Source organism: Phragmites australis, chromosome 9 (assembly GCF_958298935.1).
Source record: "Phragmites australis chromosome 9, lpPhrAust1.1, whole genome shotgun sequence".
NCBI lineage: Eukaryota > Viridiplantae > Streptophyta > Magnoliopsida > Poales > Poaceae > Phragmites > Phragmites australis.
This window is the reverse complement of record NC_084929.1, coordinates 5,512,012-5,539,972: the sequence shown is the minus strand read 5'-3', so window position 1 is coordinate 5,539,972 and position 27,961 is coordinate 5,512,012. Positions and strand designations below refer to the sequence as shown.

The 27,961-nt window shown below is 46.8% G+C and overlaps 3 protein-coding genes across 36 annotated transcripts; 2 read left to right on the top strand and 1 right to left on the bottom strand.

Annotated features, from left to right (window-relative positions):
- Positions 1 to 7,795: 7,795 nt before the first annotated feature.
- On the top strand, positions 7,796 to 10,742 carry LOC133929687 (protein neprosin-like). Of its 2 annotated transcripts, none has more exons than XM_062376474.1 (7): positions 7,796 to 8,352; positions 8,445 to 8,531; positions 8,628 to 8,882; positions 9,236 to 9,328; positions 9,750 to 9,803; positions 9,967 to 10,113; positions 10,222 to 10,742. In XM_062376474.1, exons 1-7 carry the CDS (start codon positions 8,110 to 8,112, stop codon positions 10,600 to 10,602), a joined length of 1,260 nt encoding a protein of 419 aa, XP_062232458.1. In that variant the 5' UTR covers positions 7,796 to 8,109; the 3' UTR covers positions 10,603 to 10,742. The 2 variants fall into 2 exon arrangements, with proteins under 2 accessions (XP_062232458.1, XP_062232456.1); XM_062376472.1 differs by having other exon boundaries at positions 9,164 to 9,328.
- A 2,103-nt stretch (positions 10,743 to 12,845) lies between these two features.
- LOC133928529 (leucine-rich repeat receptor-like serine/threonine-protein kinase RGI4) lies at positions 12,846 to 23,053 on the bottom strand. Of its 32 annotated transcripts, XM_062374889.1 has the most exons (9): positions 22,913 to 23,049; positions 22,669 to 22,776; positions 22,417 to 22,514; positions 20,719 to 20,834; positions 19,861 to 19,917; positions 19,639 to 19,775; positions 18,640 to 18,982; positions 13,793 to 18,407; positions 12,846 to 13,709 (listed from the first exon to the last, which is right to left on the bottom strand). In XM_062374889.1, exons 8-9 carry the CDS (start codon positions 16,626 to 16,628, stop codon positions 13,186 to 13,188), a joined length of 3,360 nt encoding a protein of 1,119 aa, XP_062230873.1. In that variant the 5' UTR covers positions 16,629 to 18,407; positions 18,640 to 18,982; positions 19,639 to 19,775; positions 19,861 to 19,917; positions 20,719 to 20,834; positions 22,417 to 22,514; positions 22,669 to 22,776; positions 22,913 to 23,049; the 3' UTR covers positions 12,846 to 13,185. The 32 variants fall into 32 exon arrangements, with proteins under 32 accessions (XP_062230873.1, XP_062230886.1, XP_062230898.1 ...); XM_062374902.1 differs by having other exon boundaries at positions 13,793 to 18,140; positions 18,215 to 18,407; positions 20,719 to 22,776; XM_062374914.1 differs by having other exon boundaries at positions 13,793 to 18,112; positions 18,215 to 18,407; positions 20,719 to 22,776.
- On the top strand, positions 23,031 to 27,096 carry LOC133928532 (uncharacterized). Of its 2 annotated transcripts, XM_062374919.1 has the most exons (4): positions 23,031 to 23,144; positions 23,267 to 23,578; positions 24,746 to 25,024; positions 25,810 to 27,096. In XM_062374919.1, exons 2-4 carry the CDS (start codon positions 23,270 to 23,272, stop codon positions 26,863 to 26,865), a joined length of 1,644 nt encoding a protein of 547 aa, XP_062230903.1. In that variant the 5' UTR covers positions 23,031 to 23,144; positions 23,267 to 23,269; the 3' UTR covers positions 26,866 to 27,096. The 2 variants fall into 2 exon arrangements, with proteins under 2 accessions (XP_062230903.1, XP_062230902.1); XM_062374918.1 differs by lacking the exon at positions 23,031 to 23,144 and having other exon boundaries at positions 23,252 to 23,578.
- Positions 27,097 to 27,961: the final 865 nt, after the last annotated feature.

Below are 27,961 nucleotides of genomic sequence, written 5' to 3'. Positions count from 1 at the left end.
ATTTGTCATCACGTTCCATCTAGATTATGCGTCGTCGTTGCCTTGTCAGTCATCGTAATGTACTGTACTGTGTGTTTATTCAATGTCAATGTTTACTATCGCAGTGTATCATAATGTCTGTTTCAGTTATGTCAGATGCAATCGGAATGTATGAATGGATTTGTAGCAATGAGTCAAATGCAATCTGTTTTAGTTATGTCTGCAATGAAGTACTATATGTGTACTGAGCAATCGGAGTTTTTTCCTATATGTGTACTGAGCTCAATCCAGTCGGCAAGGTCTGTCCTCTTCTTTCCTTTTCGAACATACCAACTCGTGTAGTTGTGCATACAGGTGATGCATATATGCAAGCAACTTGATGTACCATAGGAAGCACACAAGTGAAATCATATCAGTGAAGCAAACTGATATAGCTTTCTAGGGACTTCAGCCGACCACATTCAGATCACACACAGGTCCATACAACAATTCCTACCAGATTACAACACACAGGTCCATACAACAATTCATAACAGATTACAACACACAGGTCTGCAATGGATACAGGTCTCGCAAATCCACACACGATCAACTACGGGATATGTCCTGCGGCTTTCCATCACGCCAGGATCTCCTCCTGCCTCCCCTTGTAGTAGTCTCTTAGGGGACCAGTAACACTATCCAAGTCGACCTTCATTATACGCTCATCCTGATCATTTACTCGGACGGATGCTTGAAGACGCATGACAGAAACCTGCTCCTTCTTCAGCTCCACCATAACCTTCTTTGTTTCAATGATTTCAGTAAGTTGTGTGTCATACATGCCGAGCGACACGGTAGGCAAAGATGCAGTGGAGGCTGATTTGCGAGCATGAGCCGCTTTAGCTGCGTCCCTTCCAATGGGCCTAGAAACCTCAGCCGATGCATTGGATGCTGCGTCGTTCGGGAATTCAGTGCCTGCAACAGGGCTGTTCTGTGCTTCGGTCACATCTTTTATCTTCTGCGCCTTGGCGGACTCGTGCGCGTGCCACTTGGGGTGCTCGGCAAGCATCACCCAGCAATGCATGTAAGCAAAAGGCCTGCCCTCAATCCCCTTGTATGCTGTGCAAGCCCGCGCCATCTGCGAATCAAGGAAACCATGAGATACAATCTACAGAACTGGCACATTGTGTACAAAACAAAATATACATCAACACTTGTGCCCAGCAATGATTGTGTGCTTCAGCACATGCCTACAACATAGACGTGAACACTTGTGCTGCGTAGTAATATGATAATGAAGCAGACAGGGAGCAAAGGTTCACAAACAGCAAGCATACACTTGTTGAACATAAAAGGAGAAATTCAGCTTTGTCTAATGGAGGGATATCACCTATGACAGTCTTGTGGCTTGCACCCCAATTGGTGTTAATGGGTATTGCTGAGGCCTTCAACACATTTGGAGAAATAGAATTCTACAATAAGCAATTTCCAGAGCATATGCCACCCCTAGCACATAGGATTCAGTTATGGTCACAAGCACAAGTTCACAAACAGCCAACATTCAGGATTCATTTATGGACAATATCATACAAGTACGGGTTGACTGGCTTGTGTTAGTTACCTTGTCAAGCTCGTTGGTCCCGCTCGGATTGAGCTGCTCCACCTTCCTCACGTGCACCGCAAATTTGGTCACTGCGTCCGTGATGAGCTTCATGTGGTTGACCAAAGCCTTGTCCGACCTCGGCATCATATTCGGCTTCCTATACGTGTTGAAGTACTTGGCGATCCTGCCCCAGTACGTCTCCTTGGTTTGATCAGTTCCCACTACCGGATCCTGGCTCGCGTTTAACCATGCGGACACGAGCAGCTCATCCTCCTCATCTGTCCATTTTGTTCTGTCCGTTTTGTTCTCTGCCTTCTTCTTCCTCTTTGAGGAGTTCACCTTCTTCGCCCCTGTGTCATCGCTGCCAATGTTGAAATGGCCGAGGTCTGGTTCCGTTGCGGGGTGGAATTCTTGACTATCCGCAACCATGAAATGCCCCATCTGTGGTGATGGTTCGTCACTGGAGGGTCCCCCCTGCAGCGGCGGCACCGACCATGCCATCCGCTGCACGCCATCCTGAAGAAAGCTTTCGTAAAACGAATCCATAGAGCAACTGCAGACCACAAGAACAAGTTTACATTAGCATGATAATGAACCCAATCCTCGAGAATAAGTAGTTAACAAAATTGCAAGGCTCTCATGGGGGCACAGTAGCTAGAAAAGTAGAAGTTTGTGTTATGTTTTTAATAATTTCACAGATAATGAACCCAATGATACAACCAGGATAGAAATAATGGAATTCTCTTCTGAAACAGAAATCACAAAGAACATTGTTTTATGTAATACATAGCATTTGCTGCATGACCAAAAGGATACCCTTCTTGCCAACAGTTGTAAGACAGGGTACCAATTACATCCAAGAAACTCCACATGACCAAAGGATACTGCGATATTGTAATTAAATTCTTGGATTTAAACATGACTGCATCTACTATTCAGACTTTGGTGCACTCAGTTTGTCTCAGATACTCTCACAAATTAGTTCATGCACATTAGCTCGAATCACCAATCCTAACAAAAATTTTAAAAGAGACAAAGGCAAATTATATCGCAAATTCGTAGCTGCCACCAGAAACCCAACACCTGAGTCCTGAGGTTTCCATACAGACAGCAATGAAGCAAATTTGACATTAACGAAGCAATCTTTGACCTTCATAGCTACACATACAGACCTTAATGTAAGATCTCAGAGTAGCATGAATACAGACAGAAGGTTTCATGGCATACAAGTGGCATCATGTACAGGACCTCCTTCAAAGAGAAGCATACAAGTTACCTAGCATGAATAATAGGACTCATAATGTAAGAACTCAGATTAGCATGAATAATAGAACTCATAATGTAAGATCTCAGATTAGCATGAATAATAGGACTTATAATAGAAGTGCATTGGTGCCAACAAACTGCTAGATTGTAAAATTAAATTCTTCAGAGCACAACTTGCCTCGAAATTCCTAACAAAATCGAGGTAATTGACAGCAATGAACCAAAAAAAAAACAGCAATGCAGCAAATTTGACAGTAAAGAAGCAATTTTTCACCTTCATAGCTACACATACAGACCTTAATAGCTACACATACATATAGACAAAAGGTTTCATGGCATACAAGTGGCAGCATATACAGGACCTCCATCAAAGAGAAGCATACATGTTACCTAGCAAGAGATGAACAAGACATACAAGAACCAAAACCTGAATTGCATATGAAATTGGAAGGAAACCCATACATAATAATGCTTCATAGTTCATACATTGCAGGAACTTAATACATCGCACAATGCTTCATAGTTCATACATTGTACTCCCAAATCCTAGCAATTTGAAACTAAACAAGTCTTCCGTACATAAAACCTAGCACAGCATACAACCATCATCAACAGTGTGATTGCTACATTGAACATCTACAGGCCTTGCAGGGTTCAAGTGACAGCTGAACCCCAAATTATCAAAAGGCATCCTGTCCAATAGTCCACACCATATGACACAACTATTTAACAAACTACCAACCCGACTACAGCCTCCACGAACGATCGGATTCAACGGAGAAGCCATCGTCCGTATCAGCACACGGTTCGTCATCTGAGGTCCAGTCGGCGGGAATGACATCATCGTCGTCAATGTCATTCAATCTCGAAGGTTCCTCCTCAACAGCCGCACTGCTAGCGAGAGCCAATACAACTTGGTTCGCCACGACACCACGTTGGAGAGCATCCTCTACTTGGAACACAATCTGCTCCAAATCCGCTGCAATTGACTCGACCTCCATAAGGGCTAAGTTGAACTCCACAGCAGCAAGGGTGCTCTCCGGACTAAAGTTCTCGTGTGCCACCTTCTTCAACGCGGATGCCGCCCCCTGCACATGGTCCTGCAGGTTGGACACAAGCTTGGCAAGCGTGGTGGCGTCCATCTACAACATGGAGGAGGGAGTCTATGAGCATTTGTGATTCTGTGTCGCCGGCAGGCATGCCGAGGCCGACGTCGTAGATCCAGCTGCCTACTGCCGGCCTACCGGCCCTACCCGAGACGCCCATCCAAATCAAGATGGCGCCCAAGGCCACAGGTCCCGTCCCCGTCGCCCACCTCCCCTCCGACGGCGCCACCCCACGCCACGGCCGAACAGCCTACTACCCCAACCAGCGCTCGTCCCCTGGACCTACTCCGCACAACAAGCTGCCGCCTCTCCTTCAGATCTGAATGAGTATGAGGAAAAATGTGTACCTTCCGAACAGATGGACGCTCCCCTCCACACCAACGAGCGGATCTAGCCTCCGGGAGACCGGTGGCGGCGGCGGCAACCGTCCGTTGCCCTCCTCGCGCGCGCCTGCGTGGACGCCCCTCGCTTCCGACCAACCGCGCGAGCCCAACCTCCTGCGACTTCCTCGGACGGCTTCTCCGCGAAGGGATAGGAGAGAGGTTCCCTCCCCTCCCACGCCGGCCCGCGACGGGACTCCGTTGGACCTCGCCCGCGATTCCCCTCGCGTCCTTTTTGCCATCGGGAAGGGAAGAGGAATGGGGACGAGACACCGTTGGAGACAGTCTTATGATTCAGAAGATCTGGTGCTGTTGCGATTTGTACCAGTAGACTAACAAGTACAGTACCCAGTTTACATGTTGATGACAGATACCAGAGCTTCACTCTTAACTAAGCAGATTGTCTGCGTGTTGATTCTGGGCCATACCAGCAATCCAACATCATCAAGAGAGGATCTGGCATGGCACCAGCATGCCCGTCATGAACTGATGATTCATTTCGTGCTGCTTTGGACCTGAAGAGACAATAAAATCCTTCATTCATGAGCTTGCTGGTAAGTGGTTCTGCTACATCTTTCAAAATAAAAAGAAGTGGTTCTGTACTTCTGTTACATGTCCAGTCATTTTTGACTGGGTATTCCTGCAGCAGCTCCATCTGTTTGCTATTTTGCTTCTCGTGTGGTTCCTAGTCCCGCCACATCACGTTTTCAAGCTTTTTCCCCATTTGCCTTTTCTGAATGGATCCTGTGCAAGATCTATGATGTTGCGGTACCGAAGAAGAAAAAAAAAGGAGAATGATGGATGCATGCTAGTTGCATGCTGTTAGCCTGGTGTCTCTTTCAAGCGTTGCATGGTCACTTTCAATTGCTTCATTGCCCAGGATGTCTGCAACTGAAACCAAATTAGATCAGTATATGTTCTCCCATTCAGGATCGGCAGATTGCTCACACTGTTTCAACATTGGAGTGGGAAATAATGTTGTCAATGTGGTTTGTGGCTGCCTGTCCATTCTGCAAGCCTTCCTTCTGAACTTTTCAATCTGGCCTTGGGGGTTACAGAGCTTTGCAAGCAGGCTCTCAAAGCTGCAGTTTGTTGGTGACACTTCTTGTTCATCTGATGGCAGTTGGTTCTTTATGATGCAAAAGTGCTGAAAAGCCTTTTCACCTTTTCTAGTGGTATTGCTGACAGAGAAGTGAAAGAACCTGAGGATCTGTCCCCCTTTTTTTTACAGCAAGCATCAACTGAAGGCGCTTTACCAACTCCAACTTCTAAGCTCCCTGACAGCATATGTTTCTGGACAACTTTGGAGAACAATACTACTCCAGTAGCTTAAACAGCTTCTGGAAAAACTTGGGCAACAATGGCTTAAGCAGGTTGTTTCTTTTTCTTTTGTCCTGCACACACACGTTTTTAATTAGGGGGGGTACATATTTTGAAATGCACGAGTAATTTATTTCATTTTCTTTGACATGGATATTTGAATTCAGCCAGGAATCGACTGAAATCAATTGAAGGTACAGACAGCACGCCATGCCGACAAGAATATCCAGCAAATTTGGTCATGAAAAGATGTGTATGCAGTCTTCTTTAAAAGGATCAAGGAAGGAAGGAATTGGATGTAGGCTAGACTTACTAATCTAGTAAATCCATTCTTTTGATCTATCTTGTACAGAATCCTGTCTTGTTGGTATCTTAATCTTTCCTCCACACTGGAACCCCACACTGCAGCAACAATTGCTCCCAGCCTCCCACTGAGACATCTTCATCTTTCCTCTAGACCACACTCTGTCCAAAACCAAAAAGACATGCATGCATTGCCGCTGCCTCTGGACCTCTCCCTGCACCAACAATGCAGCAAGGAGCACTGTCTGTGTGTGGCCCTATACTGGAGGTAGGTGTAGGACAGCAGAGAAAAGAGCAGGATGCACTGCAGCAATGCCAAAAGATTTGAGTGGTGCTCAGACTGGAGGATGCAATGGTCCTAGATGCCTTTTCTTTTTTGCAGCCGAGGTCCAACCAAGCTCATGAAATGAGTGTTATTAGTCCTCACTCAGTTATTATTATGGCACTAATGACACTAGTTTTGAACATTCTACAGTGTCTTGCAGTGAGTCAACTAACAATAGAGGTTATGTGTATGTGCAGGTTGCATGGTTCAGTTAATGTAAATCTTGCTTTTGATGATTGAAAATGGGAGGAAAGGAGTGAGAAAACGTAAAAGATATAAAGACTAAAGAGTGGTGCTAGGATGGCCAACATGTGCGTATTGGCTGGTAATACGTTTATTGTCTCTAGATGCTAGAAATAGTAGTGTTTACCAAACTAGTTAACATTCTTTTCACCCTGTGGGTATTATACTAGCTATCATATATTGTTTGACAGTGCTGCGCGATGGCCCACCTGTCGGCAAACGTTCCAACTTTCAGGGCAGAGGTAACTTGGTGAGTCGATTCAGGATGCTGGTCATCTTGTTACTTCCAATCAGCAAAAGCTGGCGGTGAAAAATGGAGTCACTTCACTGGTGGCTACAGTGCGGATCCAGAGCCAAAAACAATGAGGCTCTTCCTCTTCCTTCTTCCCTCCTTTTTTTATCTTCCTCTTCTATACCTAAAAATTGATGGGGGCTCCTAAGTGTGCCCGGGGTTCGCCGCTGGGTACCTAGGAAAGGAATAAACAAAAACTACAGGAGGATATGCATAGCAGCAGGCAGTGACCTCTTTGAGTTCCACTAGTCAGTCCTCTCCCACCACAAATGTAAATGAATTGTCAGGTAAAAACTGACATCAAGTAAAATGATTATGCAGTGCCATTGTTTCTTGGTTGAACTGAACCGAAGCATTGCTTTCAAGTTCAGGGCAAGTTCGTTAAAAAAAAAAAGTTCAGGACGAGCTTTCTGCATTGCTGGAAATGCCTTCTGCATATCTATATCTATCCCTAGGAATGCATTGCTGCAAATGCTGAGCCTCTAAGAATGCCTAAATTCCTTGGCACATGGACAGCAACTTTGAAAAGCTGCACCCTAGCTCATCTACTGATCTAGTGCAGTGCACACCTCACACTCACGCTATCCACGTAAACCCAAAGCTCATGCTCTGGAAGGGATCGGGATCCTCTGCAGTGGCTCCTCCTCCACTGCAAAGTATCAACAGTGATATGCATTAGGGGATGTTTACAGCCGTCGGATCTCATGCTATAGTACTATGAACAGTAGAAATCGACGCTACAGTGAACGAAAGTGCTGTTGCTCCAGTACTTTACTACAGTACCACAGTTAATTAATGCAGGATCCTGTAGCAACAGACACATTACACTGTCTAAACAGTAACTCTCTGCAATAATCGCGATTATGGCAGAGGATCCAGGTCCCTCTGAAAGATACTGCTGGGTACCACCACTGACGCCCACTAATGCAAGTGGATTAGGATTATATATATATATAGTAAAATGATGCAAGCATGGGTATGTGGGGTGCTCATTTCGAGGCAATTATATGCTGGTCCTTGAAGAAAAAAAAGGGTCTGCAGGCTAGCTGCACTAACCACCACACACAGATCAACAGGCAGTGTCAGCATGCAAGACTTCTTGCTACTAGCTTGTCAGTGCCATGCATACATACATACTGCCATGTAGGATGTATTTTTAATCTTCAGGTTGTTCAGCTCGCCTGCCACCTCAAGAAGCTCGAGAGCAACAAGACAACCGCACATAGAGAAGAGCAAGCAGAAGCAGCCACTACTACTGATCCACTGATCCTAATACAAAATCCAGGCGACTCCAAAAGAGATCCACCCTGATGGCTCCTCGCTACATCAGCAGCAGAAGCAGCCAAATCATTGCCTCCTTTGTTTCCTTCCTCCTCCTCCTCGTCCGCTTCTCCTCCTTCCCCACCTCGGCCTCGGCCTCCGCGACGAGGCTGCGCGAAGGCAGCAGCAATGGGACGGAGGTGCCGTTCCGCTCGGGCGTGGAGCTGCGCACGCTCCGGAGGTTCAAAGTCCAGCTTGCCAAGGCCAGGAATGCCTCCGTCAAGACGATCCAGGTATGAATGCATCAGTCAGCTACTTGTTTGCTCGCATTGCTGCTTTTTGTGGTTGATACTCGATCTTGCTTGGCTGATGATTCGATTTGCAGAGTCCGGATGGCGATGTCATAGACTGCGTGCCCACTCACCTGCAGCCCGCGTTTGAGCATCCCAAGCTGAGAGGGCAGAAGCCGGAGGTGACTGACACAATGCGCAGCGTGTTCTGAAATGTGCGACGCGAAGCATGTTCTTGCATCGAGCTGATCGATGATTTTCGTGCACCTCGACTGCAGGATGCGCCTGCTGAGCGGCCAAGGACCACTACTGTTCATGGCGATGCGGATGCGGCGGTGGTGGCAGAAGACGAGGAGCAGGGCTTGCCGCAGGCGTGGCGGCGCTCCGGCGAGTCGTGCCCGGAGGGGACGATACCGGTGCGGCGGACCACGGAACACGACCTGCTCAGGGCGAGCTCCCTGCGGCGGTTCGGTATGAAGGCCCGGGGTGGCGGCGGCTTCGCGCGGCGCGACTCCACCGGCGGCGGCCATGAGGTCGGTCACCTCACCGGCCCACCGGAGTGATGGTCACCGATCACCACTCCATCAATTTAATCTTCGGCATGCATGGAAATGCTGATGCCAGTAACAATTCGTTAGTCCTTACACATGCACGCACTGTCACACTCGCCTCAGTAGCTCAAGAAATTATAAACAAATGGCACCGATAATTGCAAGGTCTTGTGGTTCATCCAATCATCTAGCTTGAACTTGATCAATTGGACACTGATTCGGACAAAGGGTTAAAAAAAAGTACATTGTGGTGCGTTGTGCAGCACGCGGTGGGGTACGTGTCGGGCGGGCATTTCTACGGCGCTAAGGCGAGCCTTAACGTGTGGCCGGCGCAGGTGGCGTCGCCGGCGGAGTTCAGCCTCTCGCAGATCTGGGTCATCTCCGGCGCCTTCGGCAACGACCTCAACACCATCGAAGCTGGGTGGCAGGTCAGTCCATCGTCCATCGCATTGTTTTCTCTCCAATGCATTTCTGAAAACTATTAGCTGGGAGAACGGAGCTGTAGCTCGCTTGGTAAAATCTTCAGTTAAGATAATCTTCAGCAGATACTTTAAAATTTTGTCCCCTATAATACTATTACGACATCCACTAACACTATTACAGCATCCCTTCTACTATTCTTCTCCTACCTTTGAATCCACAACTAGCCTATATAAACAGTGCTGCTACAGTGTGTACGCCTGCTACAGTAATCCTAGTTTCAGATGTTCAGGTTGAGGTTAAGCCACTTTTTACTCGTAAAGTTTATCCATTTCACATGAATAAAGTTTGACTAGTGCTAATATTTGACAGACCGTTGAAATTTAAAAACTATTAGCATCAAAATTATCTTTTCCCATTTCTTTTCAGGTAAGCCCTCAGCTGTACGGGGACAACAGTCCAAGGTTCTTCACATACTGGACCGTAAGCTCTCTATTCTCCAAGAGATCGTACTTACTAGTTCCTCGGTTCAAGTGTTCGTCCATTGAAGCAAAAAAACAGAAAAAGAAAAGGAACAAAAGGAGGGAAGAAAAACGAGAAATGGGACATGTAATCGCTAATTATTCCTTTGCAACTGTGAATGCAGAACGATGCGTACCAGGAGACCGGTTGCTACAACCTGCACTGCTCGGGCTTCGTGCAGACGAGCAACCGGATCGCCATCGGAGCCGCCATCTCGCCGATCTCGGCCTACAATGGCCGGCAGTTCGACATCAACATCCTGATCTGGAAGGCACGGCCGTTGTTCTTGTTCAATTAGCTGCACTTGCTACTTGCTGATCAGTGATCATTTGGACTTATCCGTAACGATTTTGCTACTTGCTGCTTGCATGCATGCCAGGACCCGAAGCAGGGCCACTGGTGGCTGCAGCTGGGCTCCGGCGCGCTGGTGGGGTACTGGCCGTCGTCCCTGTTCACGCACCTGGGCGAGCGCGCCGACATGGTGCAGTTCGGCGGCGAGGTGGTGAACGCGCGGCCCCCGGGCGCGCCGCACACGCCCACGCAGATGGGCAGCGGCCGCTTCCCGGGCGAGGGCTACGCGCGCGCGGCCTACTTCCGCAACGCGCAGGTCGTCGACTGGGACAACAGCCTCGTCCCGGCCGCCGGGCTCCGGCTCCTCGCCGACCGGCCGGGATGCTACGGCATCGCCAGCGGCAGCGGCGGCGCCTGGGGCACTTACTTCTACTACGGCGGGCCCGGCAGGAACGCACGGTGCCCCTAGCTACAAACGGAACGGAATGGCTGTTACGTTACGTGCGCAGTGAAGCACAAAACAACAGATGCTGGTTCCAGCAAAATATATAAGAAATTAAAGCTTTGATTTTTTTCTTCCACTGCTTGTATCATGCTGGCTCTCGTGAAGTTGTGACCATCTATCTGTTCATTGTGTTTTTTCTTTGATAAATTCATGATATGTCACTAAATAATTGCTCAATCTCTAATACGTCATCTATTGTGAAGATAATATACAGGGTCTGAACCCACGTGTCATCGATACAACGATGACATATAAAAGATAATATGTGGGGTTTGAACCTACGTGTCATCGATACAATGATGACATATAAAAAAGATGGCAAATTATTCAATCTCGTTTTTTTTAATTTGTTCGTGCCACCGTGTACACGTTTATGTTCTCATTCTACGCCATTGGATCCAATGAATTTGAGAGGGACTGCCTATCAGTAGGGTGACCGACGTCACTGTAGCTTCGGTGTCGGTCATCTCAGGCAGCCCAGAGAAGTCCACCAACATGGGTTACAGCCCATGAGAAGGTAAGTTCTTTTTATTTCGTTTTTGTTTTTCCAATATTTATTACTAAATTATTGTTTTTATTGATTTTTATGATTTAATGTTTTTTATATGTATACAATATTTTGAAAAGTTTGATCCAACATTTTGTGAAACCTAGTTTAATAATTTTGGAACACTAGTTCAACATTTTTCGAATTCACGGCCCAATCTTGCATTTGGTGCCTTCGTATGCATTCAACATTTTGAAAATTTTGATTCAACTTTTTTGTGAAACCTAGTTCAATAATTTTTAACATTAGTTCAACATTTTATATTTTCTGTGAAATGTTGAACTGGTATATTAAAATTTTGTTTTTTTAAATATATTCATATTAGATCTCATTTTGTTCCATTATTCCTAAATAACACCATAGTTCAAACGGGTTTGAAAATAGACTCAGGGTTTTTGGAGAAAAACATATTTGAAGTTCAAATCCAAACTTATCTCCCACCCACTCATCTCGCGTGAAAATGGCACCTGACACGTGGCGAGTACCATGCAATCATGCCTCTCCTCCGCTAGTCCTCTACATGAATCTCAAAGCGTTCCATGCCGAAGCTAAAAAAGGGCTACTGATGCATAGATTTCCCGTGAATTTGATGCAAATCATTGACTACTTGGCACGAGGCCCCGTTTGTAACGTTGGAATTTCTACATGCCCGCAAGAATTGAACTACTTCTTGCAAACTTTTGCGAAACTCCTGCTCCCAAACAGGGCGAAATCCGTGAAATTAGTGCGTGCAGGTGCATCAGGAACTGATGGTTTTGCAACTACAGCTTTGCGCTTCTACAACTAATGACTAATCAGCAGCAGGAAACACTTAGGGTATGTTTTGCAGATGAACTTGGGCCTTCGGTTGTGTAGTGCTGGGCCAAACACTTTGGGTACCCCTTGCGCAAGCCCAGGCCTGAAATGATAAGGTGAAAGCCCATTGGCCTTTTCTAAGCATGTCGGAACACATTTTTCTTTAAAGGAACACATTTTCTTTAGAAACTCCAGTACACACTCACACCACAATATGTATGCACTCACACATAAATACGGAGCTTAGAGATTAACAAAGTCATCACAGATACATCACTGTCAACGGTACATCACCTATCACTGAATTTTTTTTTAATTTGATGAGACACACAAATAGCAAACCTGAAGTTTGATCCTTGGTGGGTAAATGGTACAACCATCTCCACTAACCACCTAAGCCAAGGCTTCTTCTCACAAAATTTCCTTTTTGGACTCATCCTGGAAAGCAAAGTTGTTATGAAGACTAAAACGTTACTACCGCGAATGCTCATCTAAAAGAACAAGCATGGACGATTGTCAATTTGCACCAAGAAGAGTTCCGTAATAATTTTACAGCAAGATGCGAATTTTCGAAATGCAAATACTGATCAATTGTTATCACGTTATTCCATATAAAAAATCATGCATGGCGACTGTCCACATCTTCTTTCTCAAGTAGTTTGATCATTGATACATTGCTTTTTTCATATGTATGCCACCATGTTGCAAGCTAGAAGGGCCCAAACCATTAGATGCTTCGATTCAAAACCATTAGTACAAACTAATCCACAACATCGAAAAAGAGCATCTAGCTTATCGAGCTCACAAATGAAGCTTGGACCACAGACAAGAACAAAAAAAACGAGACAATAGGAACATAGGGGTCATGTGCTCCCTTTGGCAAACATCTTCATTCATCACATAGGCAATTATTCGAGTTTGATAATTTACACTAACCTCCATTGCATTACACCTGTTTATGGTACGAAAACAATATTACCTTTTCATAACTCGTGACTCCTCTATGGATCCACTAACATTACTAAATCCCTACAACAAATATTCCATTTTGTACCTTGAAGGGTGCACCTAGCAAAACGGCGCACCCCTCAATACTCTTTCCTAACACAGCGCAACTGTGAACTGGGATCGATCTTTTCTATGGGTACCCCGTAGGTACACCCTCGGTTGCACGGTCTGCTACTGGGCCCAGTCATTCCAGGCTGTCATCCCCGGCTGTTGAGTAGACCCAATGAACCTGAAATTTCCCGGGCTTCGGTCTGGGCTTGGGCTTGGGCTTGGACCTGGACCGGTCTGGCGAGAGCCATCAATTTGGTTGGCGAAATGGGCTGCTTTGGGTCGGCCCATTTCCTCAGCTGCGCGTCGGCCCCCGCTCCATTCCCAGCTTTTCGTGCCTCGCCGCCGTCGTCGTGTTGGATGCCACACAGCAGTGCCGCCACGTCCTTCATCACGGGCCGCTCCTCGGGGCGTGGGCTAGCGCACAGCAGCGCGATGCCCAGAGCTTGCAGCATCTCTTGGACTTGCGTGTCCGGCCGGCCCTGCAACCTTGCGTCGATGATCTCCATGGGTTCGCGCTTCCGGCAGAGGTGGTCGCGCACCCACTGCACCACGCTTTGGCCCTCGCCGAAGGATGGGTCCGACGGTCGCCTCCCGGTGATCATCTCAAGCAGTACCACTCCGAAGCTGTACACGTCGCTCTTGGTTGTGATCTTGGTCATGCATCCGTACTCTGCATCGAGCAAGGTTAAAATCTCAGCAGTCGATCTAGCTTTGATCACCTAGTGGGGGGGATTGAAGCGAACAGAGGCTTACCGGGAGCGATGTAGCCGTAGGATCCCGCGAACGGCGGAGGCGACGAGTTGGTGCCCTCGTCGGCGAACCTGGCCAGACCGAAGTCGGCGAGGCACGCCTCGTAGCGCTCGCCGAGCAGGATGTTTTCAGCCTTGACGTCACGGTGGATGATCCCCGGGACGCAGTCGTGGTGGAGGTACGCGAGGCCCTCGGCCACACCGACGGCGACAGCGAGCCGCACCTCCCACTCCACCACGGCGGCGCCGCCGTGAAGCAGGTCGCCGAGGGTGCCGTTCGGGAGGTAGTCGTAGAACAGGAGGCGCGTCCGGCGGTTGGCCGCCCACCCCAGCAGCCGGACGATGTTGCGGTGGCGCACCCGGGGGAGCACGCTGACCTCGCAGGCGAACGCCTCGACGGACGCCTCGTCGCACCACCCGAACTTCTTGACGGCGATGGTGACGCCGCTCGACGGGAGGTTGGCGCGGTACACCGCGCCGGACCACCCTTGGCCGATGACGTTCGCCGGCGTAAGGCTGCGGGCCACGTCCGCGACGCCGATCTCCAGCTTCTGGTACAGAGTGAAGTTCCACGGCGGCGACATCTCCGAGTCCTTGTCCTCGCCGGCGCGCACGGCATGTCGGTGCCGCCCGAAGAGAATGAGCGCCGCGGCCACGAGGAGGACGACGAGGGCGGAGAGCAGCACGGCCACCGCGACCCGCGCGGCGTGGCGCGCAGCGCGCTCACGGTCACCGGGGTCGCCGGCGCACCGGGAGAGGCACAACGCCGGGTTACCCTCGACGTCGCTCGTGGGCAGCTTCGCGAAGAACGCCGTTTCTGGCAACCGGCCGGAGAATCCATTGAAGGATATGTTGAGCGCCACGAGGTTCTGGAGTGCGGACAGCGTCTGGAGATCGCCGGAGAGCTGGTTGTGTGAAACGTCGAGCACGCCGAGCCTCACAAGCCCAGCGAACTCCGACGGGATCGTTCCAGAGAGGCTGTTGCAGCTGAGGTTAAGAGCAATCTCCAACCCCGGGATCTTGCCGATGCTCCCTGGTATCGTGCCGGAAAGCGAGTTGTCACCGACGTCGAGGAGCTGGAGCCGGGAGCACGACCCGATCTCTGGCGGAATCGGGCCGGACAGCCGGTTGCCGCTGAGAATGAGCTTCGTAAGGGAGGTGAGCATGCCGATGTGTGACGGGAGCGTGCCACCAATCACGTTGTAGGAGAGATCGAGGTACTGGAGCGAGAGCAAGTCCTCAAACAGTCTAGGAGGCAGCTCGCCGCCGATGGCGTTGTCGTGGAGGTCGATGAACGTGAGGTTCCGGCACCCGGATATCTCTGCCGGTACAGCACCGGACAGCCGGTTTGAGCCGAGATCAAAGAAGCTGAGGTTTGCAAGCTTGCCGATTTCAGCCGGTATCGCACCGGCGATGTGGTTACCACTCACCCGGAACCGGACGAGGGACGTGCAGTTGCCAATCTCCGGCGGCAACTCGCCGGACAAGTTGTTGTTGATGAGAAGCAGCTTGGACAGCCGCGGCAGCCGGAAGAGTGAGCGCGGGATGGGGCCAGTCAGCGCATTGTTCGACAGGTCCAGCGCCTCGAGGCTGGTGCACTGGCCTAGTTCTGGCGGGATGGCGCCCGTCAGCTGGTTGGCCCACAGGTAAAGCATGCGCAGCGACGGGAGGCCACCGAGCACGACGGGGATGCTGCCGGTGAGCTGGTTGTTGTCGAGCTCGATGTCGGTGAGGTTGCTGCACCGGGCGAGCTCTGGGGGCACCGTGCCGGAGAGCTTGTTCACACTGAGCTGCAGCTGCTGCAGCGATGACAGATTACCGAACGACGCCGGGATGTGGCCGGTGAGCCCGTTGAGAGAAAGGTCTACCACGGTGAGCTCTGCGCACGACCCGAGCTCCGGCGGGATGATGCCGACGAGCTGGTTCTGCCACAGCAGCAGGTTCGTGAGCTTCTTGAGCCCGCTGAGCTGCGCCGGGATGGACCCCGAGAGCGCGTTCTCGTAGAGGTAGATGTTCTCCAGGCTGGTGCACTGGCCGAGCTCTGGTGGTATCGGGCCGGAGAGCAGCGTCGTGTAGATGGCCAGCGTGGTGAGGTTCTTGAGCCGGCCGAGGCTCGCCGGCAGCGGCCCGGTGATGCTGGTCTCGGCGAGGCCGATCATGGTAAGCCTGGAGCAGTTGCCGATCTCCGTGGGGAGCGCGCCCTGGAGGTTCTTGTTGCCGCCGCCGCGAAACACCTCGAGGCTGGCCATCCGGCCAATGGCCGTTGGTATCTTTCCGGCGAGCTGGTTGTCGTAGACAATGAACTCCTGGAGCGACGTGAGGTTTCCAATGGCGTCTGGGATGGCACCCTCCAGGCGGTTGGAGTTGAGGTACAGCGTTTCCAGCTTGCTCCCCGGCCGGCACAGCCTCGCCGGTATGGGCCCCGTGAGCGCATTGTTACTGAGGTCGAGGTGCGCCAGCGCCGGCAGCTCGCCGAGGCCCGGCGGGATCGGCCCCGTTAGGTTCGCGCCGGTGAGGACGAGCCGCGCGAGAGTGGCGCCCACGGCGGTCAGGTTGGCGGGTACGCCGCCGAACAGGTCGACGAACTGCAGGCTCAGCTCCGTGACGCCGCCGTCAGCGTCGCACGCCACGCCCGTCCACCGGCACGGCGACGCGTCGCTCGGCTTCCAGTCAGCCAGTGTGTTGCTGCCCCGCAGCGTCGCCTTCCACGCGAGCAGCGCCGCGCCCTGCTCGTCCACGGCCACGGCGCAACCCGCACACAGCATCACCAGCGCGCACGCCATGGGCAGCGCCGCCGCCCGCCATTTGCTTCTTCTATTCATCATAACAGCAAGACCCATACACAAACACACACCAACAACACAACACTTCTACTGAATTGTAAGTATATATCCAACACAGTACAAGGCTAGCTAATAATTCTGTAGAATTGTAATGTACTGCTAATTGCTCCCAAATCTTGGTCTTGCTTATGTTGCAAGACTAGTAGTACCTAATTATCATAGTGCTAGTGAGGTTTAGTATAATAAGCATAGGAAGAGGAGAGAGAAAGAGATGCCATGAAAGATGGTGCAGTTTTTATGTGTGCTTGTGATAGAGAGAGAAAAAGGAAGCCTAAGGTAGCAGTAAGAAGAAGAAAGTGAGGTCTAAATAGACAGGGAGGAGAGAGAGAGGTAGAAGTTTAAAGAGTGTTGAAGAAACTTGACGAGATCATGAAGCAATGGAGGTCAGTGCACACACACTACATACACCTCTGTCTCTCCCAGTCCTAGGACCTGTTTAGCTGCTGAGTGCTGACACTCTTTGTGGCCTCTAGTGCAATGCAATTACTGCTGCTAAATGATAGGTTATTTTTGTTAGGATTGGAGGTTAGGTTTTTAAATTTTGGGAAGAGATCACACCAACGACTAATTTCTTTGAGAGAGAGAGAGAGAGAGCTTTGATGCTCAGAGGAAAAGATGGTGGCTCAAAGCCATACCGGCGGCATCAGACCAGGCAGTTGAGTAACTTCATGGAAAGCCTGTGTGTCACGGGGGATAAGATAGATTAACATGCAGTTAGAGTAGCATTTGAGAGCAAGCAAGGACTTGGTTGCAATTTTGTGTTTTGCTGGGTCACAATTGAAGTAAGGAAAAAATAATGCCAAGAGTTGAAACATGAAAATGCAGATGAAACAAAAGGATACATTACTCCTGCAGTATTGCTGGGAGGATCTGAAGAGTGAAGAGTTTATCACTCCATGCAAACATATTTTGAGCGCAGGCACAAGCTATCAATGTCAGAATTCAGAATAAAGTTAGTAAAATTTGCTGAAAGAGTAGAGAGAAATCTTTCAGCAGAACAAGGGGCAGAACCAGTAACACCTTCACTGTAATTATGGGCATTGCAGGGTGACAATTGAACTGCTGCTGTAGCAAGAATCTCCAGAGTTGAAAGTTAAAAAGAAGAATAAAAGGAGACATCACAGCTGGTGACCCAGTGGTAACACATGGCACAGAGGTGAGTGAGGAACAGTCCATTCCATGCAGTAACAATTAAAAGAACCTCAATGGCAGAGGCAGTTCCTTGGCAGATTAAACAGAGGATTGGATCTAAACCCGTCAATGAAGTTGCTGTCACATGCCCTGGGTTAGATCTAATCCTGCCTTTCCACTGCAAAGTACATTGTTACTTATTGCCCGCTTGTACTTGGTGTTAACGTAGAGGAAGCCGCCATCCAGCAGACGAAATATATATTCTGGCAAAAGTGTAGGAAATTTTGCAGGCAGACAGATCTAGATCTACCTTCCTTCCTCTCCAAATTCCCATTGGTAAATGAGCTGCTCTGATTAACCACTGCAGTGTTACCGATCCTGTAGAAGACAATGGAACTTGCAGGGGATTTACATTGGAAGTAGAACTTCTGTTGCAGTGTTGGTTGTTTTACCTGAAAAGGTTATGGTACAAACTTCTGCTCTGTTTTTTACAGTAAAAAACTGATGTACAGAGATAACTGCCCAATGCTCTGATAACATACATGTACAGAGATTAAGGTCGACGTAGAACCATCAACCATCCATGAGTTTACATGCTCTGATCGACTAGGCTTAGGAACAATACTCACTGATTGATTGGTGAATCTGACAAAACAAGTACACAAGTAATTAGTTACCATTGATAAAATCTCAAGATGCATAACAGTGATCATGAACAAATCTATGAGCAGAGTTCATGAATGGATGCAAGGGAATGGAGGGAGGAAGTTATGCTTGCTGAATACTGATAGAAGATTAGTTTTAACAAAGAGTACAATCATTTGCACAATGCACAGTTTCCAAGGTTTTCACCACATCATGATCTAGATCTACCGACCTAAACTTGTTCACCTGCTCCATTTTGTTCCATGACGCATATGGCATCGGCAGTTTTGTTGGCAAATGTCAATGTATCTGTTCTTCTCGTGGTGCTTGTGCATGCTACTCAGTGGTAATTAAACGGACCAGTGGTTGAAAGGCATCTCAGTATGGCATATGTATCTTTAATTTGATGAATCAAAAGTGATCACGTGAGGCAGTGGACTATTGGAGATACTTGCCGCATGACTGCATCCACCCAACAATCTCCCATTTGTTTGTAGGCCCTTGTAGACATGGTGTGGCTATTGGTAACCATGTGCTTCACCTTTGGTTAGGGGGGTAATCACATTTACTTAATCCTATAAACCAAAAGCCAAGGTGAGTTTTATGGTTAGGAGAAGCAAAGGTGGACAAAATTCAAACTAAAAGGGTAAAGGGAGAGAAAGGAGATAAAAAACTGAAATATTCAAAAGCTAGCTTGCAAGCAACAGTCATATGAGAAAAAGATTGGTTTGTTTAAGAATGAAAATGGTGTAGGTGAGAGACATTGACAAGGAGAGAATCTAGCCATGAGGGGTGGGGAGGTGGTAGGGCACATGGAGTGGTAAAAGACATGGAGAATACAATACACAAGGACAAGGATAGGCATCATGTGAGAAGGTGATGGTGGAGCAGATAAGCACAGATATCATTGGACGAGGTGGGCATTTGTTTAATTCCTAGCAATTAAGGGCAGGGTAGACATGTACAAGCAATAAACAAGTGATGTTAGTGCCTGGGATGGTGACTAATTTCCAAATTTAGAATTGCAAAAATGTGTCAATTAGTGATGCCTAGGTCAGGGAAGACAAACAGAATCGCCTGCTCAGCTGTACATTTCCACATTTCAAAGGGAGATGCAGACAGGATCAAATTGGACACAATTACTTGGCACATCTGGTTACAAGACTTTCATAGAAATGAATCAGAATTTCCATCATAGCGGCTAATTTCTAGCTCATTTCTAAATGGTTACCTGCTGAAATATTTCAAAGTCTGCCTTGTGGTGTTGCCGAACACAGATATGCCCATCTGAAACTCTTCAAGAATATGGTATCAGTAACTGAAATCATGCAAGATTGACGAAGGAAAATATGTACCTGCCATTCAATACTAAGCTAGAAGGGTTTAGTACATAATTTTCTTCTTTAGATTTGTATGCTTCACATATTTGAGAAAATAATAGAAGCCTTCTTACTTGCAAACTCAAGGAGCTTTAATCAGGTAGATCTTTCTCATTTTGTGAGCAGAAGTTCTGGGAAATAAAACAAGCTTCAGACATATCATATGCTTGCTTTATCAAGACAGATGCATATAAAACTTTGTGAACAACAGCATCATCCAGAAGACCAGAAGCGTAGATAGTGATAAATTGCATTCTCATGTATAGTGAATCACCCTGTATTCCATCAATCAGTTTGCAAATACCAATTGCTCCTATCCTTTCAATTTTTCCATTAGTAAACTGGCTAAATCAAGAAATACATATAGAGAGGTGTAGACCACACAAATCAATCAGTTCTTTGGTGCACACAATGAAATGATTATAACTTCAAATATAGAATTAGCAAGCTGTCAATTCACACACAGGCTATACATCTTTAGTTATTATTTAATTAACCAAGATAATTGTTCTTTAGAGAACCATCTCGAGAGCAGTGCCCGGGTTTTATGGGTAGTGGAATTGACTCCTTTGATCTCTTTCCGCTCTAAGCAGCAATTAAACCAAAAGCATCCATATACTCCCTCCGATCATAAATACTTGTCACTTTTGACTTTTCACGGTCTTCGATGTGCAACTTTGACCATTATTTTCTATTAAAATATAGTTATAATATCCAATAAAAATATAATATTATGAAAGTATTTTTCAAGACAAATCTACACGTGTGATTTTTATATTTCTAAACTAAATATTTTGGAAACTATTGACGATCAAAGTTTTAAAAATTTGACCGGATCTTGGTTAAAGCGACAGGTATTTATGACCGAAGGGAGTAGTATAGTTGTAACCAAAAGTAACCATGCATCTTTCTCTACTTTGTGACTTCATTACCTTTTATCATATGCACTTGATTTTTGTTTTTGAGGTGGGTGTGCACGTTTCACACTGATATGAATGTAATTATGCAGTATATTCGTTCCTTATCCACCATCAGCTCCAATCTTCTCCTGGAATTAGCACATTGTTAACGATTCCCAAGAAACTTTGCTTTTCACTGCACGTATATGCCATTGGAAATGGATTATTTGGCGACGGCACAAATTAGGTATGGGATTAAATGGGACATGCAACCTTTTGAACAACACAGAATGGCTAATCTTGGCGGTTCTCAAACTCTCTTGCACAAATGTTGTGCAAAATGAAAGGTTTCGTTGTTCTTCCATATAATTCTGAACTTGTGATAGCATCAATCGTCATACTTGGGTCCAATAGCCCTATGTAACTTTCTAGAAATAATGGTTGGTTCCATGGTCAAATGACGTCAACATATAGGACAATGAAACCGAGGTACAACACTTCCAAAACAGAGGCCAGCGTCCTTGCATCGAACTTAAAAAAGAATTGCATCTAGCCATCTACAGTTAAATACACCTAAGAACTCATGACTAAGGATAGGTAAGTACAAAAGCATTCACCATGCTTGACAGTGCACCTAAACACAAGTATAGAGTGTAGCAGCCAGTAAAGGGAGCAGTAAGTGGATTGACACTTTATCTTAATGGTAGATGAATGAACAACAAAATAGCTAAGGTATAACACCAGCTGAAATGATCAAGAACAAATGAAAATTTTATGTGAAGTAACTTTGTGCAAGAACATATGGGAAGCATTGCACAGACCATATGTGAAATAAACGTTATTATGCACAACATGTACAATTCGTGGGACAGATTGCATCACCTCATAGCGATTCCTTCCTGAAATTAAGGGACCTGCTACATCGTAGTAATTTTATAACAACAAAAAAGAAGCAGGAATGACTCAAAAGTACGGGTGGACTTACACTTGGGTGGTGTCAAAAGAAAGAACTATGGCAGCATGCCATGATCCAAAAAACCAGACAAAAATGAAGTCAAGTTAGCTTTTTGCAACGCCCAAAAAGCAGACAAAACTGATGTCATGTTAAACTTTTATTTCCCTAACACTAATTGGTGAGAAAGTTGTTTTCCCCAGCTCACAGCATGGGCCCTTACCGAACCAGCTCATAGTCTTCTGCCACGAATCTTAATTAAGAGCATTGAGACAGACAAGCATCTACCGAGAGCCCAATACACCACAAATAAATTGCTGAAGGTAAAACTACTATAGTGTAACGCGGTACTCATAGCATAGAATAAGACCAGAACAACTACATATGATTACTCTCATCTTTCATGCTGTATATTTAAAAATGCAAACCGACTTTAAAAACAGGAAAAACATGTTGAAGTGTTCAACAGAATAAGGTGAAAAACTAAATATATGTGATATATGGTGGACATGATGTGTTTATGAAATAATGCAAAATTTGGAGGGACAAATTAAGTCTGTGGCTCCTTATTCTGTACCATCTAGAAAGAGAATTAATATCTAACAGAAGATGATAGACAAGGGGGGGGGGGATGAGACGCAGAAATTATCATAAAACCAAAATGAGGAGAAAACGGAATCAATACTCAGAAATTTGTAATTTTCTATGACCAACAGCAGTAATTAGGTACTTGTATCGATGGAACGAAGACAGGAACAAAGGATTGACACATCAAGAACCTTTGATAACTCTTGCAATCCCATTGAGAAATCGAGTCCATTCCGGCATGCCACAGCAGAAAAGACGGTGCAGTGCAGCATTGGGTGCTACAAGGTCCCTATATATTCTCCAAGAAAAAAAAAGAGAGGCATTGGGTACTACAACTATAGTGTCACTCTTCAAAAAAAAAAAAAAAAAACTACAGTGTCATTGTTGGTGTGAATCACTAGAAAATTAGGACATCTTGTGTGTGTACTGAAATGGCACCGCACCTGCCGTCTAGGCAGCTCCTCTATAAATATAGCATATGGATCAATCATCCAAGGACGCTGCCATGGCAGTATGGCACAGTCAAAAGGGCCAGATTAGCCATGATGAACCTGAACGAACGAATGATGGCTCCTTAAACTTCAAGCACACTCCAAATGACTAAAATGTAAAACTGCCCTCATAATTCAGAATCCTTCTCTTTTCTTTGCACATCAAAAAGCGAAGGGATCGGAGGGGGGAAAATACCAAGTGGCAAGGGATCAGGAGCCACGTGTGCCGGCGTCGATGGAGCAGCAGGGACCTTGCACTGCGCGGCGCCGGCGGACCGCCAGAGTAGCGGAGCCGCTGCCGCCCCCCGCTGCCCACGGGCGAGGCGAGGCGAGCCAGGGCCCAGAGGGAAGGAGACGAGGAGTCGGATGGATCCGACGAACCGGCCGGATGCGCCGCTCGTCGGCCTGCGTTGGGCCGCTCGCACCACGTAGACCCATCCTACTCGGCCCACACCTCTGCGCTTAAAGAAAAAAGATATTTTTATATTTTTTTAATCACTTGCTTCCCTCCGATCGGTGTTCATCCGCCGTCGCGATGAACGCGTCGCAGTTCATGGACAAGCAAATCCTCGGCCTCGCGGCTGCGGGCTCCGGCGCCGGCGCCACCGCGTCCTTGCCCCCTCCCTCCGTCGGCGGCGGCGGGCTTGTCGATCTGATGAGCCCCGACCCGCAGGAGGAGGCGGAGAGCCACCACGCGCGCCGCCCTCACCCCGGCGGCTCCAACGGCACCAGCACTGACGAGGTGCTGCCCAGCTACAACTTCCAGCCCATCCGCCCCTCCGCCGCCGCCAGCACCGTCCCCGCCCCCGCGGCGGGCGCCTGGGGGTCGCTCGACTCCAAGGCTGCGTCCTCCATCCTCAAGGTACTAGCCTGCTTACCTCCCCCGCGCTGATGGCTCCGCTGATAGATCTGTTCGTAGTGCATGTAGTTGGTGATGTCGTAGTTCAGAATTCCGTTGAAAATGAAGGATTTGGGTGCGGTTGCTCACTTGATATTTGCATAATAGAGATAAACAAAAGAAAAGAAGTAGCCTTTTTTTGGCTCCGGTGTATGTGAAAGTTGATGCCTACAGATTCCTCACAAAAAAAAGCTACCTCCAGATGTGATGCGTTTTCCCTTTATCAACAGTATGGATGATTGCTTTGATTAATGTAATGAGTTGTCCGCTCCTAGTTCTGTAGACAGAGCCTTTAGCCCCTTGACAGCACTTGCGGGATGACTAGATAGGTAAATATTGATACGACTTCATTTCCCTAACTCCTTTTTAGGATAGTTTCAATCTTCAGATGCAGATGCTCCTCGCAATGCCCTATGTATTTGTGTTCTTGAAAACAATGCTCGATATATTTGTGTCATTGAAAACATGCTCTACATTCTTGCTGCTTTTGTGCTCTCCGTGATCACTCTTGCTAGGTGTCTCATGGACCTTTTGTGCATGCAAATGCCATTTTCTATGACTTTGTTAGGACAAAAAGTAATGGTTGCTCCCATTTTTGCCTCATATCATTAGTGTACTGCTATATATTGTGGGAAAACCATGTTCATTTTCGAAGTGTGTTAGCTTCCTTATGCGTGTGCCATTATAGTTCAACTCTAAGCGATATAGGGTTTTAATACTACATTCATGATCCAGTAAATCCATCTTGCATTTGTGTTTGCAAAGTTAGCGTTGTATTTGTGTTTGCAAAGTTAGCCTTATGTCATAACTATACACAGTTTTATGCATTTCAGATAGTAATGTACCTCTTACTAACTTTTAGGAGTATAAAAGAATCAGTAGTTCTTGTTATGCAATTTATTTGATTATTGTTTAATTATTAACATGCGGAACACAGAATCTCAAAATCCGTTCATTGTATATGTAGCTGTAGTTTGTAATAACCAATCCAGCATATATTCTCTTATTCATGCTATGCATGGTTGTTTAACAATTCGCAGGATCACGATTCATAGATTCATATCACTACCCTGTTTTTCTCTTTCCTTGTGAGGTATATACTTGTTATGTTTAACTTCTCTTACCAAGTAGAGTGCTGGTGGATTGGAGCCTCATGTGCTAAAGAAAGTTAGTCATGAAGAAGAAAGGAGCAACTTCGGTGGAGTCACTATAGTGGATATTGATCGGACCATGAAGAAATATGCTGATAACCTTCTACATGCACTCGAAGGTGTAAGCTCAAGGCTTTCACAGCTGGAGGACAGAACATACCATCTCGAGAGCTCTGTTGGTGAGCTGAAGTTAACAATTGGTAACAACAATGGCAGCACTGATGGAGAACTGAGACAATTTGAGTACACACTGCGTGAGGTGAGCTTCTGTAAACACCCCCTCCCTCTCTCTGTCTCTCTGTGGGAGAATAGCTTCACTGTATCCATTTCCTCTTTTTCCCCTTTTTCTTTGCTGGAGAATAGCCATGGTGTCTTACAGAATTTTTTAGTTTTTGATAAAGATGGGAGCAATTTGGTTTCCTGTTGAATAACTAATCTCTTTCTTTACCTCGTCCTGTATGCTGCTGCTCTTATAAAAAAAAATATTTTTTAAACCGAACCATGTGTACAATACTTTTGTCACTTTGGGTGTTTACAGATGACAGATACTCTATCTCCAAGATGTTTTACTTATCAGCATATTTGTTTCGAGTTGCAATTGCTTTATCTGTTCAAGGAATGTATCGTATCATACTTGGCCAATCCATAGGCTGGAAATGGGAATATGTGCATCATCCAAATTTCTGCATTAGTTTGAAGTTTCTTTTAGCCCAAGTCAAGGGCACGGCGGAAGCGGAATGTAGATTTATGAACATCTTATTTTTAAGTATCTTTACCCTGTTTGGCCATTTACGTACTGGTCTTCTTTATGTTTCCATTTCCCCTTTACATTTGTAGGACATGGATGGTTTTATGTGCATTCACGTGGCATATGCATTCTTCGGTCATTTTTTTGTTTCCTTTCGTCTTCAAATTGTCATGTAGTACTTTTCTGGACCATTACAGCAACTCCTCATTTGTTCATCTGTATTATTATTTTTTGTACCGTAAGTTCTTAACCACCATCACATTAGTTCCTTGACTAACTCTATATACTACTTGCAGGTTCAAGCCGGTGTGCAGATTTTGCGTGACAAGCAGGAAATTGTTGAGACCCAGATCCAACTTGCAAACCTCAAAGTGCCCAAAGCAGAGGATGCTCAATCGGAAACTACTGGTGCTGGGCAGGCAGACTCACGGCAGCAGCTGACTCCACCCCAGCCGGCCATTCAACCACAAAGCCAAGCCCCTCCCCCTGCCCAACCACCGGCAACACTGCTTGCCCTTCCTGCTCCAACTGCGCCACCTCCTCCTCGGCTTCAAAACCAATCTCCATCACAATTCCCTGGCCATTTACCACATTCCCAGGTGCCATCAGTTCTTCCTGCTCAACCAGCTCCATCTGCAGAGCCATCTGAGGCCACCCACCAGCAATACCAAGCTCCACCAGCTCCGCAACCTCAGGCGCCGCAGCCACAACCATCACAGCGTTACCAAGTCCCGCCTCAGTATGCTCAATATTCTCAACCTGCAAGTGTTAACCCCTCAGTGCCCCAGCAGCCAGAAGAACCAGCACCATATGGGCCTCACACTCAGAGCTATCCACCGCCACCTTACATGCCACCTCCTGGCGGACCTGTTGCTCCTTTCTATGGACCAAACCCTGGCATGTATGAGCCTCCTGCTATCAGGCCTAACCCCGGGCCACCGCCGCGCTACAATGCCGGATACAAACCGCAGGGTGGCGGTGGTTTCTCCGAATCATATGGTTACACCGGGTCTCCATCCCACCGTGCCAGTGCTGGAATGAAGTCTCCCTCGCCTTTCACCCCCGCAGGCGCCTCTTCTGGAGGAAGCGGCAACTACGGCAGGCTCCCCGCCGCTCAGGTGCTGCCCCAAGCCGCGCCAGCCAGCTCCACCTCAAGCTCCTCTTCCGGCAACAAACTGCCCATCGACGACGTGGTCGACAAGGTTGCCACGATGGGCTTCTCGAGGGAGCAGGTCAGGGCGACCGTGCGCAAGCTGACCGAGAACGGGCACAACGTGGATCTGAACGTGGTGCTCGACAAGCTGATGAACGACACCGACGCCCAGCCCCAGGGAAGCTGGTACGGGCGGTGAGTAGTGCTGCTCGGGCCGCCGGCCGGTCGTTCCTGAAGCAGAGCAGCCTGTGTATAATCGTTCAACAGAAATGGAACCATTTCTTGCATTCACCATTAGAGCTACAACGTCCATTGGTGCAGTTGTTAATGACTTGCCAGAATGATGCACGAACTGCCGTGTTCACTTGAATTTATTTAAATATTATTATTTTATATGTTAATTTAAAAAATAATATGTAAATTACGAAAATTACAAAACTAATACCTATTAGTGTTCTGGTGCTGTGAGAAAGGGGTTTCGCGTCCTTAGGATACGAAAAATGAGTTTTTGCGCCTGGAGGGCGTGAAAAAGGAGTTTCGCGTCCTGAGGGCTTGAAAACTCTTTCTCACGGTACTAGAATGCGAAAATAGATTTTTCGTGTTCTGATTGCATGAAAAAATTTGTTCGCATTTTGAGCATGTGAAAATATTCTTTTCGAGACGTGACAACGCGAAAATATGATTAACATGGCAGAAAATATTTTTAGCGCTATAAAATCATTTTGCTTTTGCATTATGTGAATTAACATATTTGTTGTACGGAAAATTGGTAAATGTATTTAAATTTTATTGTATGCATGAAAAATTATTCAGCGAAAATTTTATTTCTATCGACAGAAAAGGTATTTAAAATGAAAAATATTATATTGTTTTTTTTTAATTTTGCGATTCAACTTATTTCTTATACGGAATAGAAAGATGAAAAAAAATCGTCGAATCACTTGTCCGATAATAGGACGTAGTTGATAAATATTACATGAGAGGCTATATTGTTTAAAAAACAATTGTAATTGTAAAGCATAAGTATCGTAAAACTTGATATAAAGGTTATATACGCTAATGAATATTACATGAGATATAGAGTTTATCATCGTAGTGTGAATGGATCTTAATCATAAAGAGATGACGACAATAAACGTTGGCATGTACGGTACGCTTAAAGACTAATCTAATAGTTTGCCGCTGCTAAACCTAGCATTCCTTAGAGAATGAAAATATGTCGGGTTATAATAGATGCTCTTTATTAAGTGCATCTAGAATATTTGCCTTTTCGCAAGGCCCGTCTTAGTGCGATG

Excerpts from the sequence above, each read along its gene's own strand:
- LOC133929687 (XM_062376472.1), top strand. The coding sequence starts at position 8,110 with ATGGCTCCTCGCTACATCAGCAGCAGAAGCAGCCAAATCATTGCCTCC. Across the intron at positions 8,883-9,163 it reads CCACCGGCGGCGGCCATGAG|CACGCGGTGGGGTACGTGTC; the intron begins GTCGGTCACCTC and ends TGCGTTGTGCAG. Across the intron at positions 10,114-10,221 it reads TCAACATCCTGATCTGGAAG|GACCCGAAGCAGGGCCACTG; the intron begins GCACGGCCGTTG and ends CATGCATGCCAG.
- LOC133928529 (XM_062374892.1), bottom strand. The coding sequence starts at position 16,628 with ATGGGTCTTGCTGTTATGATGAATAGAAGAAGCAAATGGCGGGCGGCG. Across the intron at positions 13,710-13,792 it reads CTACGGCTACATCGCTCCCG|AGTACGGATGCATGACCAAG; the intron begins GTAAGCCTCTGT and ends TGCTCGATGCAG.
- LOC133928532 (XM_062374918.1), top strand. The coding sequence starts at position 23,252 with ATGAACGCGTCGCAGTTCATGGACAAGCAAATCCTCGGCCTCGCGGCT. Across the intron at positions 23,579-24,745 it reads CTGCGTCCTCCATCCTCAAG|AGTGCTGGTGGATTGGAGCC; the intron begins GTACTAGCCTGC and ends CTTACCAAGTAG. Across the intron at positions 25,025-25,809 it reads TTGAGTACACACTGCGTGAG|GTTCAAGCCGGTGTGCAGAT; the intron begins GTGAGCTTCTGT and ends TACTACTTGCAG.